Consider the following 11,427-nt stretch of genomic DNA (forward strand, 5'->3'; position numbering starts at 1 on the left):
CGCGATTTGAACAATTTGGACGATCTGAGCGTCGAAAGCTCAGATCGTTCAAATTGTTCAAATCGCGCTGCTCTAATCGTGCTTGAGGCGCCGCAGAACTTCCCGACGTTGCTTGAAGCGCGTCCACCATAGACTTTGTATGTAAACCTGCTGCTCCTGATGCTGAAATCGCGTTCGGTGTGAACGCACCATAACTGTCATGGAAGTCTTGTTATTTGCATCGCCCTCTGGTGGTCAGATTTGATAACTGCATATGAATTGAGTTAGGTTTCACTTTCTGTTTATTCACCATGTGCTCAGCCAGCCATGCAGTTGCTTTTCCTCTTCTCAGCTAGACTGAGTCCAGTAATGTCTGTAAGTACTGAAGTTTCTTGCGTATAGTATGTTTATTTGTAGGGGTGTCCCGATTCGATATTGATATCGGATATTGGTCCGATATCAGCCAAAAAACGAGTATCAAATTTTATCGGCCTGCATAAAAAATGTCCGATATAAGCGTTCTGATATAAGCAGTTCAATCCAGCAGTTCACTGACTCCGCTCCAGCTTCTCTATCCAGCAGCGCTTGGAACCAGCGTGCAGCGCTCACGTGATCACAACAGCAGAGCAGCCAGCGGGCTAACAAGAAAGTAGCGAGGAAGAGCAGTGATGTCAGCGGTGTGGCAGTATTTTTTGTTCAAATCTGAAAAAGACGTTGCTGCCGAGTGCAAAACATGTAACGCGCAAGTTCTCCGTGGTGGGACAGAGCAGGGGAAATTTAATACAACAAATCTCATCGCACATTTGAAGCAGCATCACAAAGCACAGCATGAGGGTTTTCACAAGGCCACAGAGGTGAAGAAACAAAGTTCTGGCTCCTTTAAACAACCAACGCTGTCCGAAACATTTGCAAAGTGTGACAAACTGCCCTGGGACGGTAAAAAGGCATTAGCCATAACAGAGAAGCTAGCGCAGTTTGTTGTGCTCGACGACCAGTCCCTGTCCGTGGTGAGTAATGTCGGGTTTAAACGGCTAATTGAGCACCTCGAGCCTCGCTACATTATGCCTAGCCGCCACTATATTGTAGACAAAACTATACCGCAGATGCATAAAGAAGTTCAAAAGTGCATTGCCACCCGTGTGGAGAAAGCTAATGCTGTTAGCTTCACCACGGACATTTGGAGCTCAGACCACCGTCCGCTGTCCTTATTAAGTCTGACTGCGCACTGGATAGARYCTGAATTTACATTGTGGAGAGCAGTGTTACARYCACYCGAGTTCAGAGGTTCACACYCAGCTAATYRCATCATGAACGCCATGGAGGAGATGCTGTGTGACTGGAAGATCGACAAAACAAAGGTCCATGTTGTTTTAAGAGACAATGCTGCTAACATGAAAAAGGCRATGGATCAGCTGCAAGTYCCAAYCTTAGGATGTTTTGCTCACAGCCTTCAGCTTGTGGTCCATGAAGGTGTGTTGTCACAGCGAGCTGTAAGTGATGCTCTAACCTACGGGAGAAAAATAGTGGGCCACTTTAAACATTCCCCCAAGGCTTATTCAAACCTTGAAGACATACAAATAGAACTGAACATCCCACCAAAACGTCTCCAGCAGGATGTCCAGACAAGATGGAGCAGCACCAAGTACATGATTGACAGCCTCATTCATCAGAAACGGTCCCTGCATGCCTACTCATCTGAAGAAAACAACACCCTGCCAGCCATTTTAACAGCAAACCAGTGGGGGCTGTTAGAGAAGACCTCAAAAGTTCTGACCCCATTTGAAGAGCTAACGACTAATGTCAGCGCTGCCTCTTCTACTGCAGCTGATGTCATCCCCTCTATCCATGTCCTGATCCGGTTTCTCAGTAAACAGAGTGAAGATGATCAGGGGATCCAAACGATGAAAACCACTCTTCTGGATGCAGTCTGCAGACGTTTCAAGCACGTAGAATCTGAGCCCCTCTACACTGTGGCAACGCTGCTGGATCCACGTTATAAAGACAAGTAAGGGAATTTATTTTAAATTGTTACATTTATTTTGCTTAACCTGGTGTGTATGAGAAAAACTGTACTGTTAATAATGACTTTATTTTAGCATATGTGATTGTGTTAAGACTGCATAAGATAAGATCAGGTGGCTTGTCAATATATACAACACAGTGAAATGAGTCCTCTCCACTTCAGTGACGTCAAACACATCACATATATCATACATACTAAAATATATTATTTACAACCAGTCAATAGAAACAAATAATTTTAAAAAGTTGCTTCAAGAAATTGTTACTGAATCTCCATTTACATAATCATGACTGTGTGTGTTACTTTCTATGAGCCCAAGTGTGTGGGGAATGTGTGTGAAAGCTCTGAAATATGCACTCTGACATAATTTTATATATTTTTTATTTATGCCAGGTACTTCACCAATGCAGAAAACTTGGGAAATGCAAAGGCAGCATTAAAGGCAGCTGTGTTGAAAACAGAAGGACAGCTGAAGACCACCACACCTCCAGCTGATGAAACTGTGTCAGAGCCAKRGAAGGAGACTCCACGGACGGAGATACTGGAGGAGAGCAGCACAGCAGCAGGTCCTTCTGAGCAGATCACCCCAGGGGCAATCATTGAAATGGAGAGCTACCTCTGTGAGACTCCTATTGAACGTAAGAACAATCCTTTACATTACTGGAGAGTCAACCAAGCACGATTTCCCACCCTGGCAGCAACAGCAGCCAAGTTCCTCTGTGCTCCTTGCACAAGTGTCGAGAACGAGAGGCTCTTTAGCTCAGCATCTGTTATCATTGAGGAGCACAGGAGCAAGCTGACWGCTCAGCATGCTGAAATGCTCATCTTCCTAAAAAAGAATCTGCATATCATGCTTGGACTGCAGAAATCAGAGATAGAGCCTTTTCTTAGATTCCACATTACAAAATTAGTAACAAAAGTATATAATTTGTGCTGATATCWGTATCGGACAATATCGGTATCGGCCAATCCTCAAGGCTGCAATATCGGTATCGTATTGGAAGTGAAAAATCTGTATCYGGACACCCCTATTTATTTGTGCTCAAAGGGGTTACAGAAGGATATATTTGATTAGCTATACATGTACATTTACATTGTAATATTGTATTTTGGACCATTTATTGATTTTGCCATTTGTATTGTGTTTGTTCTCAGTTTTACGGTTATCTCATTAAAGCTTGCTAAGCTCAGATGGTCTGATTCTTGGCGAAAGAATGGGAGACAGTTTATTCACCTGTGTAGCTTGATTAATCAGCGAGGACAGGACAGTAAAAAGACACTGCAGTTTGTTATGTTTTTGGAAAAAGAAGAGTAACAACTTCAGCAACATGGAGACTGAGATGGCAGACCTGAAGCCAGAAGAACGACATTTAAGCCAAGAGGATATTGAAAGTGGCTCAATATTTTCCTCTCACTCAACACGCTRAAGAGTATCTCGTGCATCAGCTTCCTCATCTGCAAGCCTAGCAGCAGCAAGAGCTCGTGCCAAGGCAGAAGCTGCGAAAACTAAACTAAACTTTGCGAAGAGAGAGATGGATATTCAGCTACAAAAAGCTAAAATTGAAGCTTCACTTCATAATCTCAATCTGGAAAGAGAGGCTGAAGCGGCAAATGCAGAAGCAGCTATACTGGAGGCTGCTGCAGCTGATCTAGATGGTGCAAAATACACAGATGCAAGCAACTACATTCCTCTTCATAGAGTCCAGATGAATAGAATCCATGACTATGTGAACCAGCAGTCAGCAGAATCTAATGAGAAAGCAGACGAAGAAAAAGGCCTTTCTTATCATCGCCCTTTAAACACAACAAATAATGATGACACAGTGAGACCCAGGATACATTTTGAAGATCAACAACTCGCCCATTATAAAGACCACTCTAAAATGGATGACGAGCCACATTCATACAAATATTCAAAATATCAAGTGCCATAAACCATACCTAACCAGCCATCAAATCAATCTGACATTTAAGGTGAACCAAAAAACCCAACTGATGACTTAGCAAGATTTCTTGCATGCATCCAGCTTCTTACTTCTGGGCTTTCCAGATTTGAGGACATGCCTGAGCACTACCAGGCATGGAAAACCTCTTTTATTAGCGCCGTCAAACCACTCAGGCTTAGCCCAAGTGAAGAGATAGACTTAATGGTTAAATGGCTTGGTAGAGTCAAGTGAGCATGCATGTCGAATTAGGTCAGTCAACATAAAACAGCCAATGATTGGACTAAACATGATTTGGTCAAGACATGACAAAATGTACGTATCTGCAGAGGCTATAGAGAATGCCCTTTTTTCAAAGATTGAAGCATTCCCAAAAACCCAAATCAAAGACAACAGGAAGCTCCAGGAATTAGCAGACCTCCTTCAGGAGCTTGAGATTGCTAAGCAAGAAAATAACCTGCTAGGCTTAACCTACTTGGACACGGCTAGAGGAGTTCAGCCTATTGTAGAAAAGTTGCCTTATTATCTTCAGGAACGCTGGACATTTCAAGGCTCAAAGTACAAAAGCGAGCATCATGTTGCTTTCCTACCATTTTCCTTCTTCAAAGACTTTGTATGCAAAGAGGCAGAAGAAAGGAATGATCCCAGCTTCCACCTTCTCCCTTTCTATAATCATATGAAGAAGGAGAAGTTCGGACAGGTAAGACTACCAGTGTCAGTTCAGAAAACTACGTGAAACTATTTCTTCTCTAAAGCCAGATGTGGTGAAGTTAAACCAAACAAACACTAATAAACAACACCCAATCCATAACAAGCCGCATCCTTTGAGCAAATGTAGATCCTTTATAAAAATGTCCCTGGAAGAACGCAAGAAGATTCTTGAGAACTTTCTGTGTTTCGATGCTGTGCGTCTACAGATCACCATTCAAAAAGCTGCAAAATACCTGTGAAATGCACAGAGTGCGGGAGCGAAAAGCATATTACTGCACTCCATCCTAGCCATACAGGCTCCGCAGAAATGTTGCAACAACTGTCGCCTGCTTCAGAGAATGGCGGGGAGGAACCAAACCAAGAAGCCATTTCCTCCAACTGCACTAAAGTCTGTGGAACTAACAGCAATGGCAGATCATGTTCAAAGATCTGCCTAGTCAATGTTTATCCTGCTGGGCATCGTGAGGACATCAGAAGAATGTACGCAGTTTTAGATGATCAAAGCAATTTATTCTTAGCCAGGTCATAATTCTTTGACATATTTGGCGTCCAAGGAACTGAGGCACCGTATACTCCAGCTACATGCATGGGGATAACTCAGGCGAGTGGAAGAAGAGCTTTTGGGTATGTAGTGGAATCTCTCGATGGAGCAACATGTCTGCCACTTCCCACACTCATCGAATGCGACCACCTTCTCAACAACAGATCAGAGATCCCTACTCCAGAAGTAGTCTCTTACCATCAGCATCTGAAGAAAATTTAAAAGGAAATACCTCCCCTATATCCTGACTCCAATATCTTGCTTCTGATTGGACAAGACTTACTGAGAGTCCACAAAGTGAGAAAACAGATAAACGGTTCACGTGATGAACCATTTGCTCAAAAACTTGACCTTGGATGGGTTGTCATTGGAGATGTCTGCATTGATGGAATGCACAGACCTGCTACAGTTGGAACCATGAAGACATGCATCTTAGACAGCGGAAGACCTTCTCTGTTACACAAGTGTGAGAACAAGTTCAGAGTTAAGGAAATCTATGATCCTATGAAACTGAAGCCAAGCAGACACACCTCGGTTTTCCACCAAACAGATCAGGACACTCAGTTAGCTCCATCAGTTGAAGACAAGATGTTCTTGGAGCTCATGGAAAACGAGATCTTTCAAGACGACGACAACAGTTGGGTGGCCCCCTTGCCATTCCGCAAGTCACGCCGCGCCTCCCTAACAACAAGAAATATGCTATTAAACGTTTTGCATCACTGCAGCAATCTCTAAAGAAAAAGCCAGAGATGAAAAGACACTTCTTTGAGTTCATGCAAAAGTTATTTGATAATGACCATGCAGAGCTTGCTCCACCACTTGAAGATGACAAAGAYTGCTGGTACCTACCTACCTTTGGAGTCTATCACCCTCAAAAACCAGGACAAATAAGAGTACTTTTCGACTCGTCAGCACAATATGATGGAATCTCTCTTGACGATGTTCTTCTGCAGGGACCAGACCTTGGCAACGGTCTCCTAGGAGTCCTTCTGAGATTCAGGAGAGAACCCACTGCTGTCACTGCTGACATACAACAGATGTTCCACTGCTTTACAGTGCGAGAGACTGCAGAGATGTCCTTCGTTTCCTGTGGTACTGTGCCAATAACCCAGATGATAAAGTGGTTGAATATCGAATGAAGGTTCACATTAGGGGTGTCCCGATACCAGATTTTTCAAGACTGAGTACAAGTACGAGTACTTCAGTTTAGGTACTCACCGATACCGATACCGATACCAAGTAGCGGGGTTCGTGTGGATTATCTGTTCAACTTGTTGAATATTAAACAGAATGAAAATGAAATGCAATTATCATGCAAAAATTGATGGGTAAATATTATGTTTGACAATAAAAATGTAGTGCAAACTCTGACAAGTAGATAAGTTGGTATATATATCACACCATAACTTTTGAAACCATTTATTTTATTTCAAACAGGCTCTTTTTTATAAGGCCACACTCCCTCTGAATGTATTAACAATACAAATACTGCAAAACAAATGCTGTTGCATTCATTAAAAAACAAAATAAGTTATTTTTATACATTTTCCTCAACATGCAACTACCAAATTTAAATTAAAATGTAAAACGTAAATTTTAGCAGCACATCTATAGAAGTTTACTCTGCTTCAGTCTTAAACTGTTAAAAAATGACTAATAGTAATAAAGTGCAGTAAATTTCAGTTCAAACTTAAATGGAACAACTAAAACAAAATCTCAGAAGAACCAGAGGGAAAAATAAAATGTTTTTACAACAAACTTCCTTCCATATTCTGCTTATGTCTTAGTTTGTTCTACAAGAAAGAAAAAACATCATTGAAGTTACTGCAACAACTGCAGCATAGTGCTGTTTATGAAGGCTACTGCTAGCAGCAGCAAACTCTTTGAATTCTTTGTCATGTCTTGTCCTCAAATGTTTAATCAAATTGCTGCTGTTAAAACATCCAACTTTAGCTCCTCCTCTGACAGTTAGCAGAGCACAGCAGACAGTCTGCTTGTTTGTTTCCTCCGTGCTGCTCTTAAATATCTCCAAACTGCTGATATGTTACTTCTTCTTCTTCTTCTTCTTCTTCTTCTTCTTCTTCTTCTTCTCATCGTTCTTCTTCTGTTGTTCGGGGGTGCGGTCAGAAATAACATGTCAGTGCGTTAGTGCCCCCGCCTGGTATGGATTGTTGTTTACACTTTGTGCTGCAGCGCAGCACAGGAGGAACAAAAAAGGGGACAAAAGGGGTATCGGTTAAGAGTATCGGCCGGCTTTTACGAGTACGAGTACTTGATGCTGGTATCTGACCCGATACCGATACTGGTATCGGTATCGGGACACCTCTAGTTCACATTTTTGGGAACAGCCACTCTCCTGCTATAGCAATATATGGGCTTAGAAAGGCAGCCAAAGAGCAGGAACATTTCTATGGCAGCAAAGTGACTCAACTGGTAGGAAGAGAGTTCTACATGGACGATGCGCTACTGTCATTTCCAACAGCTACAGAAGCCATCAAAGTTGTGGATGAAATCCAAGAAATGCTGGCGACGTCAAATCTATGACTACACAAGATAGTGTCAAACAGCATTGATGTAATGGACCATTTTCCTTCTGAAGACAGAGCCAATAACATCAAGAACTTGAACCTGTTTGCAGATGAGCTTCCTGAACAATGCAGTCTGGGAGTCATCTGGAACATCATGTCGGACACTTTGATATTTAGAGTCCCAGAAACCTCCAAGCCATTCACAAAGCGAGGTGTTCTTTCTACTGTGAACAGCTTATTTGATCCCTTAGGGTTTTTAGCTCCCATCACAATCCAAGGAAGAATGATTCAAAGAAGTCTTACATCTGATAGCACAGAGTGGGATGGCACCCTTGCCTGAAGCCAAGCTGAAAGAATGGACACAATGGTAGAAATACCTCTCTGTCCTTCAGCAACTCTACATTCCACGTACATACATTTCTTTTCCTGGTTCTGAAGCCAAACACACAGAGCTTTGTGTTTTCTCAGATGCATCTGTAAATGCAATTTCAGCTGTCGCATATTTGAGGGTCACTCACCAAGTTGGTCACCATGAAGTGGGATTCATCTTAGGAAAAGCGAGACTCGCTCCTCATGTCAAGAGACCCGACCACACCAATCACCACCAGGATTGGAATCAGACCCGCAGAGCCCCCTCTTGACCCTCAGCAGAGAAGAGAGCGTGACAGGAAGAGGAGCCACAGAAAAGATCGAAGTGGAGGCCGAGAGGAGAAGAAGGTCAAGAAACAGAGGGAACAGAAGTGATTTATTAAGATTAATCAATTTTAATGCTGGCAAATATATAGTATATATATATATAAAACCTGAATGATGATTATATGCTTAATTGCAATGTGTGATTTAACTAATGTACTGTGATAATTAATGTGTTTTTAAATGTAAGATGGTGATTTAGGAAGAAAAGAGTCAAAGTGTTTCTTAAGATAAAGGAAGGGTTTGTGTGTGCTATTTTGGATGGTGGAAAGTACAGAGCACATTTCTGTGGAACAGAAAAAGCACAAGTGTGGGTTTTCTGGAAAGTCCCGGGGACCTAAGTGGGGTTGACTCACCACAGAAAAAGTCCCTAACAGTCCTGTTGTCAAGGATCAGCAGGATTGCTTCGTTCTGGGTAAGTACAGAAAAACCCGAAGTGGGAAGTCCCCACCTTACCACAGAAGGGAAGGAGGGGGTGAGCAGGCCCAAAAGAGTATAAAAGAGGAGCAGTTCCAGCAGTGAGTGTCTTCGAGCACCGACTGGAGAAGAGGCAGCAAAGAAGGCTAGGACAGCCTAATAGGAGCAAGCAGAACCGAAGAACCTCTCATCTGGGACAAGCTGACAAACTTCTCTCCAGCGATCCAAGGACCGAAGACCAGATTGAACCAAGCCCAGCTCTGAGAAGTCCTTTTCAGGCAACACTCTGATGCACCCCATGGAGGTAAGCCGACACTGCTCCAACCTGTCCTGCCATCCCCAAATTAACAGAAAATGCCACACCACCTAATCAGAAAGATAGGTCAGCAAATTGGAGCATTTTATTTTTATCACCATCAATTATTAATCAATATTCGTAATCTGTATAATCAACTGTGGCTTTTCTTGCAAATTCCTATTAAACTGCTTACAGCATCATAAAGACACATTCATGACTGGACATTGATTTTTAAAGTTGTCCTTTAAAGTTTTTCTCTGATTGCATGAGAGTTTTATTACTTCAGAGCAACAAGGTATTAACACAATAAAGAGTATGGTTACTTTGAAGCCAAAAGGTAATAATATGAGGTCATAGAACACTAATAAGTTCATTTTTAATGGTTATTAACCTGGGGAGATAGGATAACTCCCCTTAACAGTTCCCTTGAGACCTGTTGTCCAGATCACTAAATGTCATCTCGGTCACAATAAGAAGTGCACATCCTACGAAGGAGCTGCTACCAGAGAACAGTGGTGACAGGCAGCTGGAGGCGTCTTGAGCTACTACGCCGACCCAGAGGCCGGGGTTCGAGAAGGGAGCGACCACTGGAAGGAGGGTAGCTGGAGGCCGAGCTAAAGGCTCTCGCCTGATGACTCCCGGATGAGACACGCCAGACTCAGCGACACAGGTCACCCCCAGGTGGCTGTAAGTCCGGTCCATCGCCTCCAAACCAAGAGGGAGACATCGTCTCCTCCCCAAGACACATCTGTGTCCTAGTGGGTAAACTGGGGGAGGAGCTACACAGGAAATCACTCAACATGAGCTCACCATTCCTAGTCTAGAATTATGCGCTGCTGTGCTAGCTGTGGAAGTAGCTGAAGTGATTGTCAGAGAAATAGATCTGAAGTTGGATGGAGTGAGGTTTTTCACGGACAGCAAAGTGGTACTGGGCTACATACATAATGAGAAACGCAGATTCTATGTCTTTGTGAGCAACAGAGTCCAACGAATCCAGCAATCATCGCAGCCTCAACAATGAGGATTTGTACGTACTGAACTCAACCCAGCAGACTGTGGCTCAAGGTCCATTTCAGCAGCCAAACTTGCTAGTACCCTTTGACTATCTGGGCCAAAATTCCTTAAAGATCCTGACAGCACTCGGTTCAGACAAGAAGAACACTATAGTCTCATTGATCCAAAAAGTGATGTGGAAATACGTGCTGAAGTAAAGACTATGGTTATACAGGCTACTACACACGGGCTTGGTTCCCACCGCTTTGAATGTTTCTCTGATTGGAGATGACTTGTGAAGGCTGTTGCCAGACTTATCCACATTGCAAGGTCCTCTGCTTACCGCACAACTGACAAAACCTGTGCAGGATGGCACTACTGCGAGAACATTTCTCCCATGGAGATGCTTCAAGCCAAACATTTAATACTTCGCACAGTTCAGCAGGAAACCTATTCACAAGAGATTTCATGTTGTGAAACAAATCAAAGTCTGCCAAAGAACAACCCCATCCTACTGAGGGTAAGTGGACGAATCAGACAGTCACAACTAGACATCAATGAAATAAGTCCTCTCATCATTCCTAGCAAACACCATACAACAGGGCTGCTTGTGTGCTATCACCACCAGAAAGTGAAACATCAAGAAAGGCACCTAACCGAAGGTGCCATACGTGCCAGTGGTCTATGGCTGGTTGGTGGAAAACACATTATAACCAGCGTTGTACATAAGTGCATTGTATGTAGAAAGCTACGTAGTTCACCTGAGCAACAACTCATGTAGGCCTGTCGCGATAGTCAATAAATCAATTAATCGCACGATAACTTTTTTTGAGGTCGGTAAAAAAAAGGGGCCGATAAGTTTCATTTTCCTGCTTGTTTGTTTACTTCGTCTCTCTGCTCCGCTGCACAGGATGAGCTCCTGTGATGAGCTCCGGCAGCTGACCCCTCCCCTCCTGTTTTCTTAGTGTGGGAGGAGTCAACTCTRGCTTTAGCATGAGAGCTCGTTGCTAAACGAAACGTTTCAAAGCAGAACGGGGCTGCTGAAGTGTCGGGGCACTAAAGCCTGGATTTCGCTGCGGAGGGAGGGAGGGAGAGAGAGAGGGAGAGAGAGAGAGAGAGAAGGAGAAGGGGTGGGGGCTGAAACTCCCCCAGACCCGCGACAAATTCGTCAAGACTTTACCTGTAGCTCCAAAAATAACAGGAAACAAACGCGAGATCTGTGTTTTAACTAAACACCCAAAAAAAGCCTGTAGCTGTCCCAGAAACTCCTGAGGAAAACTCTGAACTGTCTGATTTCCTCC

The 11,427-nt window shown here is 43.3% G+C and overlaps 1 protein-coding gene across 1 annotated transcript; it reads left to right on the forward strand.

Annotated features, from left to right (window-relative positions):
- Positions 1–1,392: 1,392 nt before the first annotated feature.
- LOC106530688 (zinc finger BED domain-containing protein 4) lies at positions 1,393–2,832 on the forward strand (the record flags this gene model as incomplete). Its single annotated transcript, XM_014026359.1, is given in 2 exon segments — positions 1,393–1,984; positions 2,396–2,832. Coding segments are annotated over 2 exon segments (796 nt in total), but the record flags the coding sequence as incomplete, so codon positions are not given.
- Between the last annotated feature and the right edge of the window lie 8,595 nt (positions 2,833–11,427).

The sequence above is a fragment of the Austrofundulus limnaeus genome, unplaced genomic scaffold (genome assembly GCF_001266775.1).
Source record: "Austrofundulus limnaeus strain Quisiro unplaced genomic scaffold, Austrofundulus_limnaeus-1.0 Scaffold547, whole genome shotgun sequence".
Classification (NCBI taxonomy): Eukaryota; Metazoa; Chordata; class Actinopteri; order Cyprinodontiformes; family Rivulidae; genus Austrofundulus; species Austrofundulus limnaeus.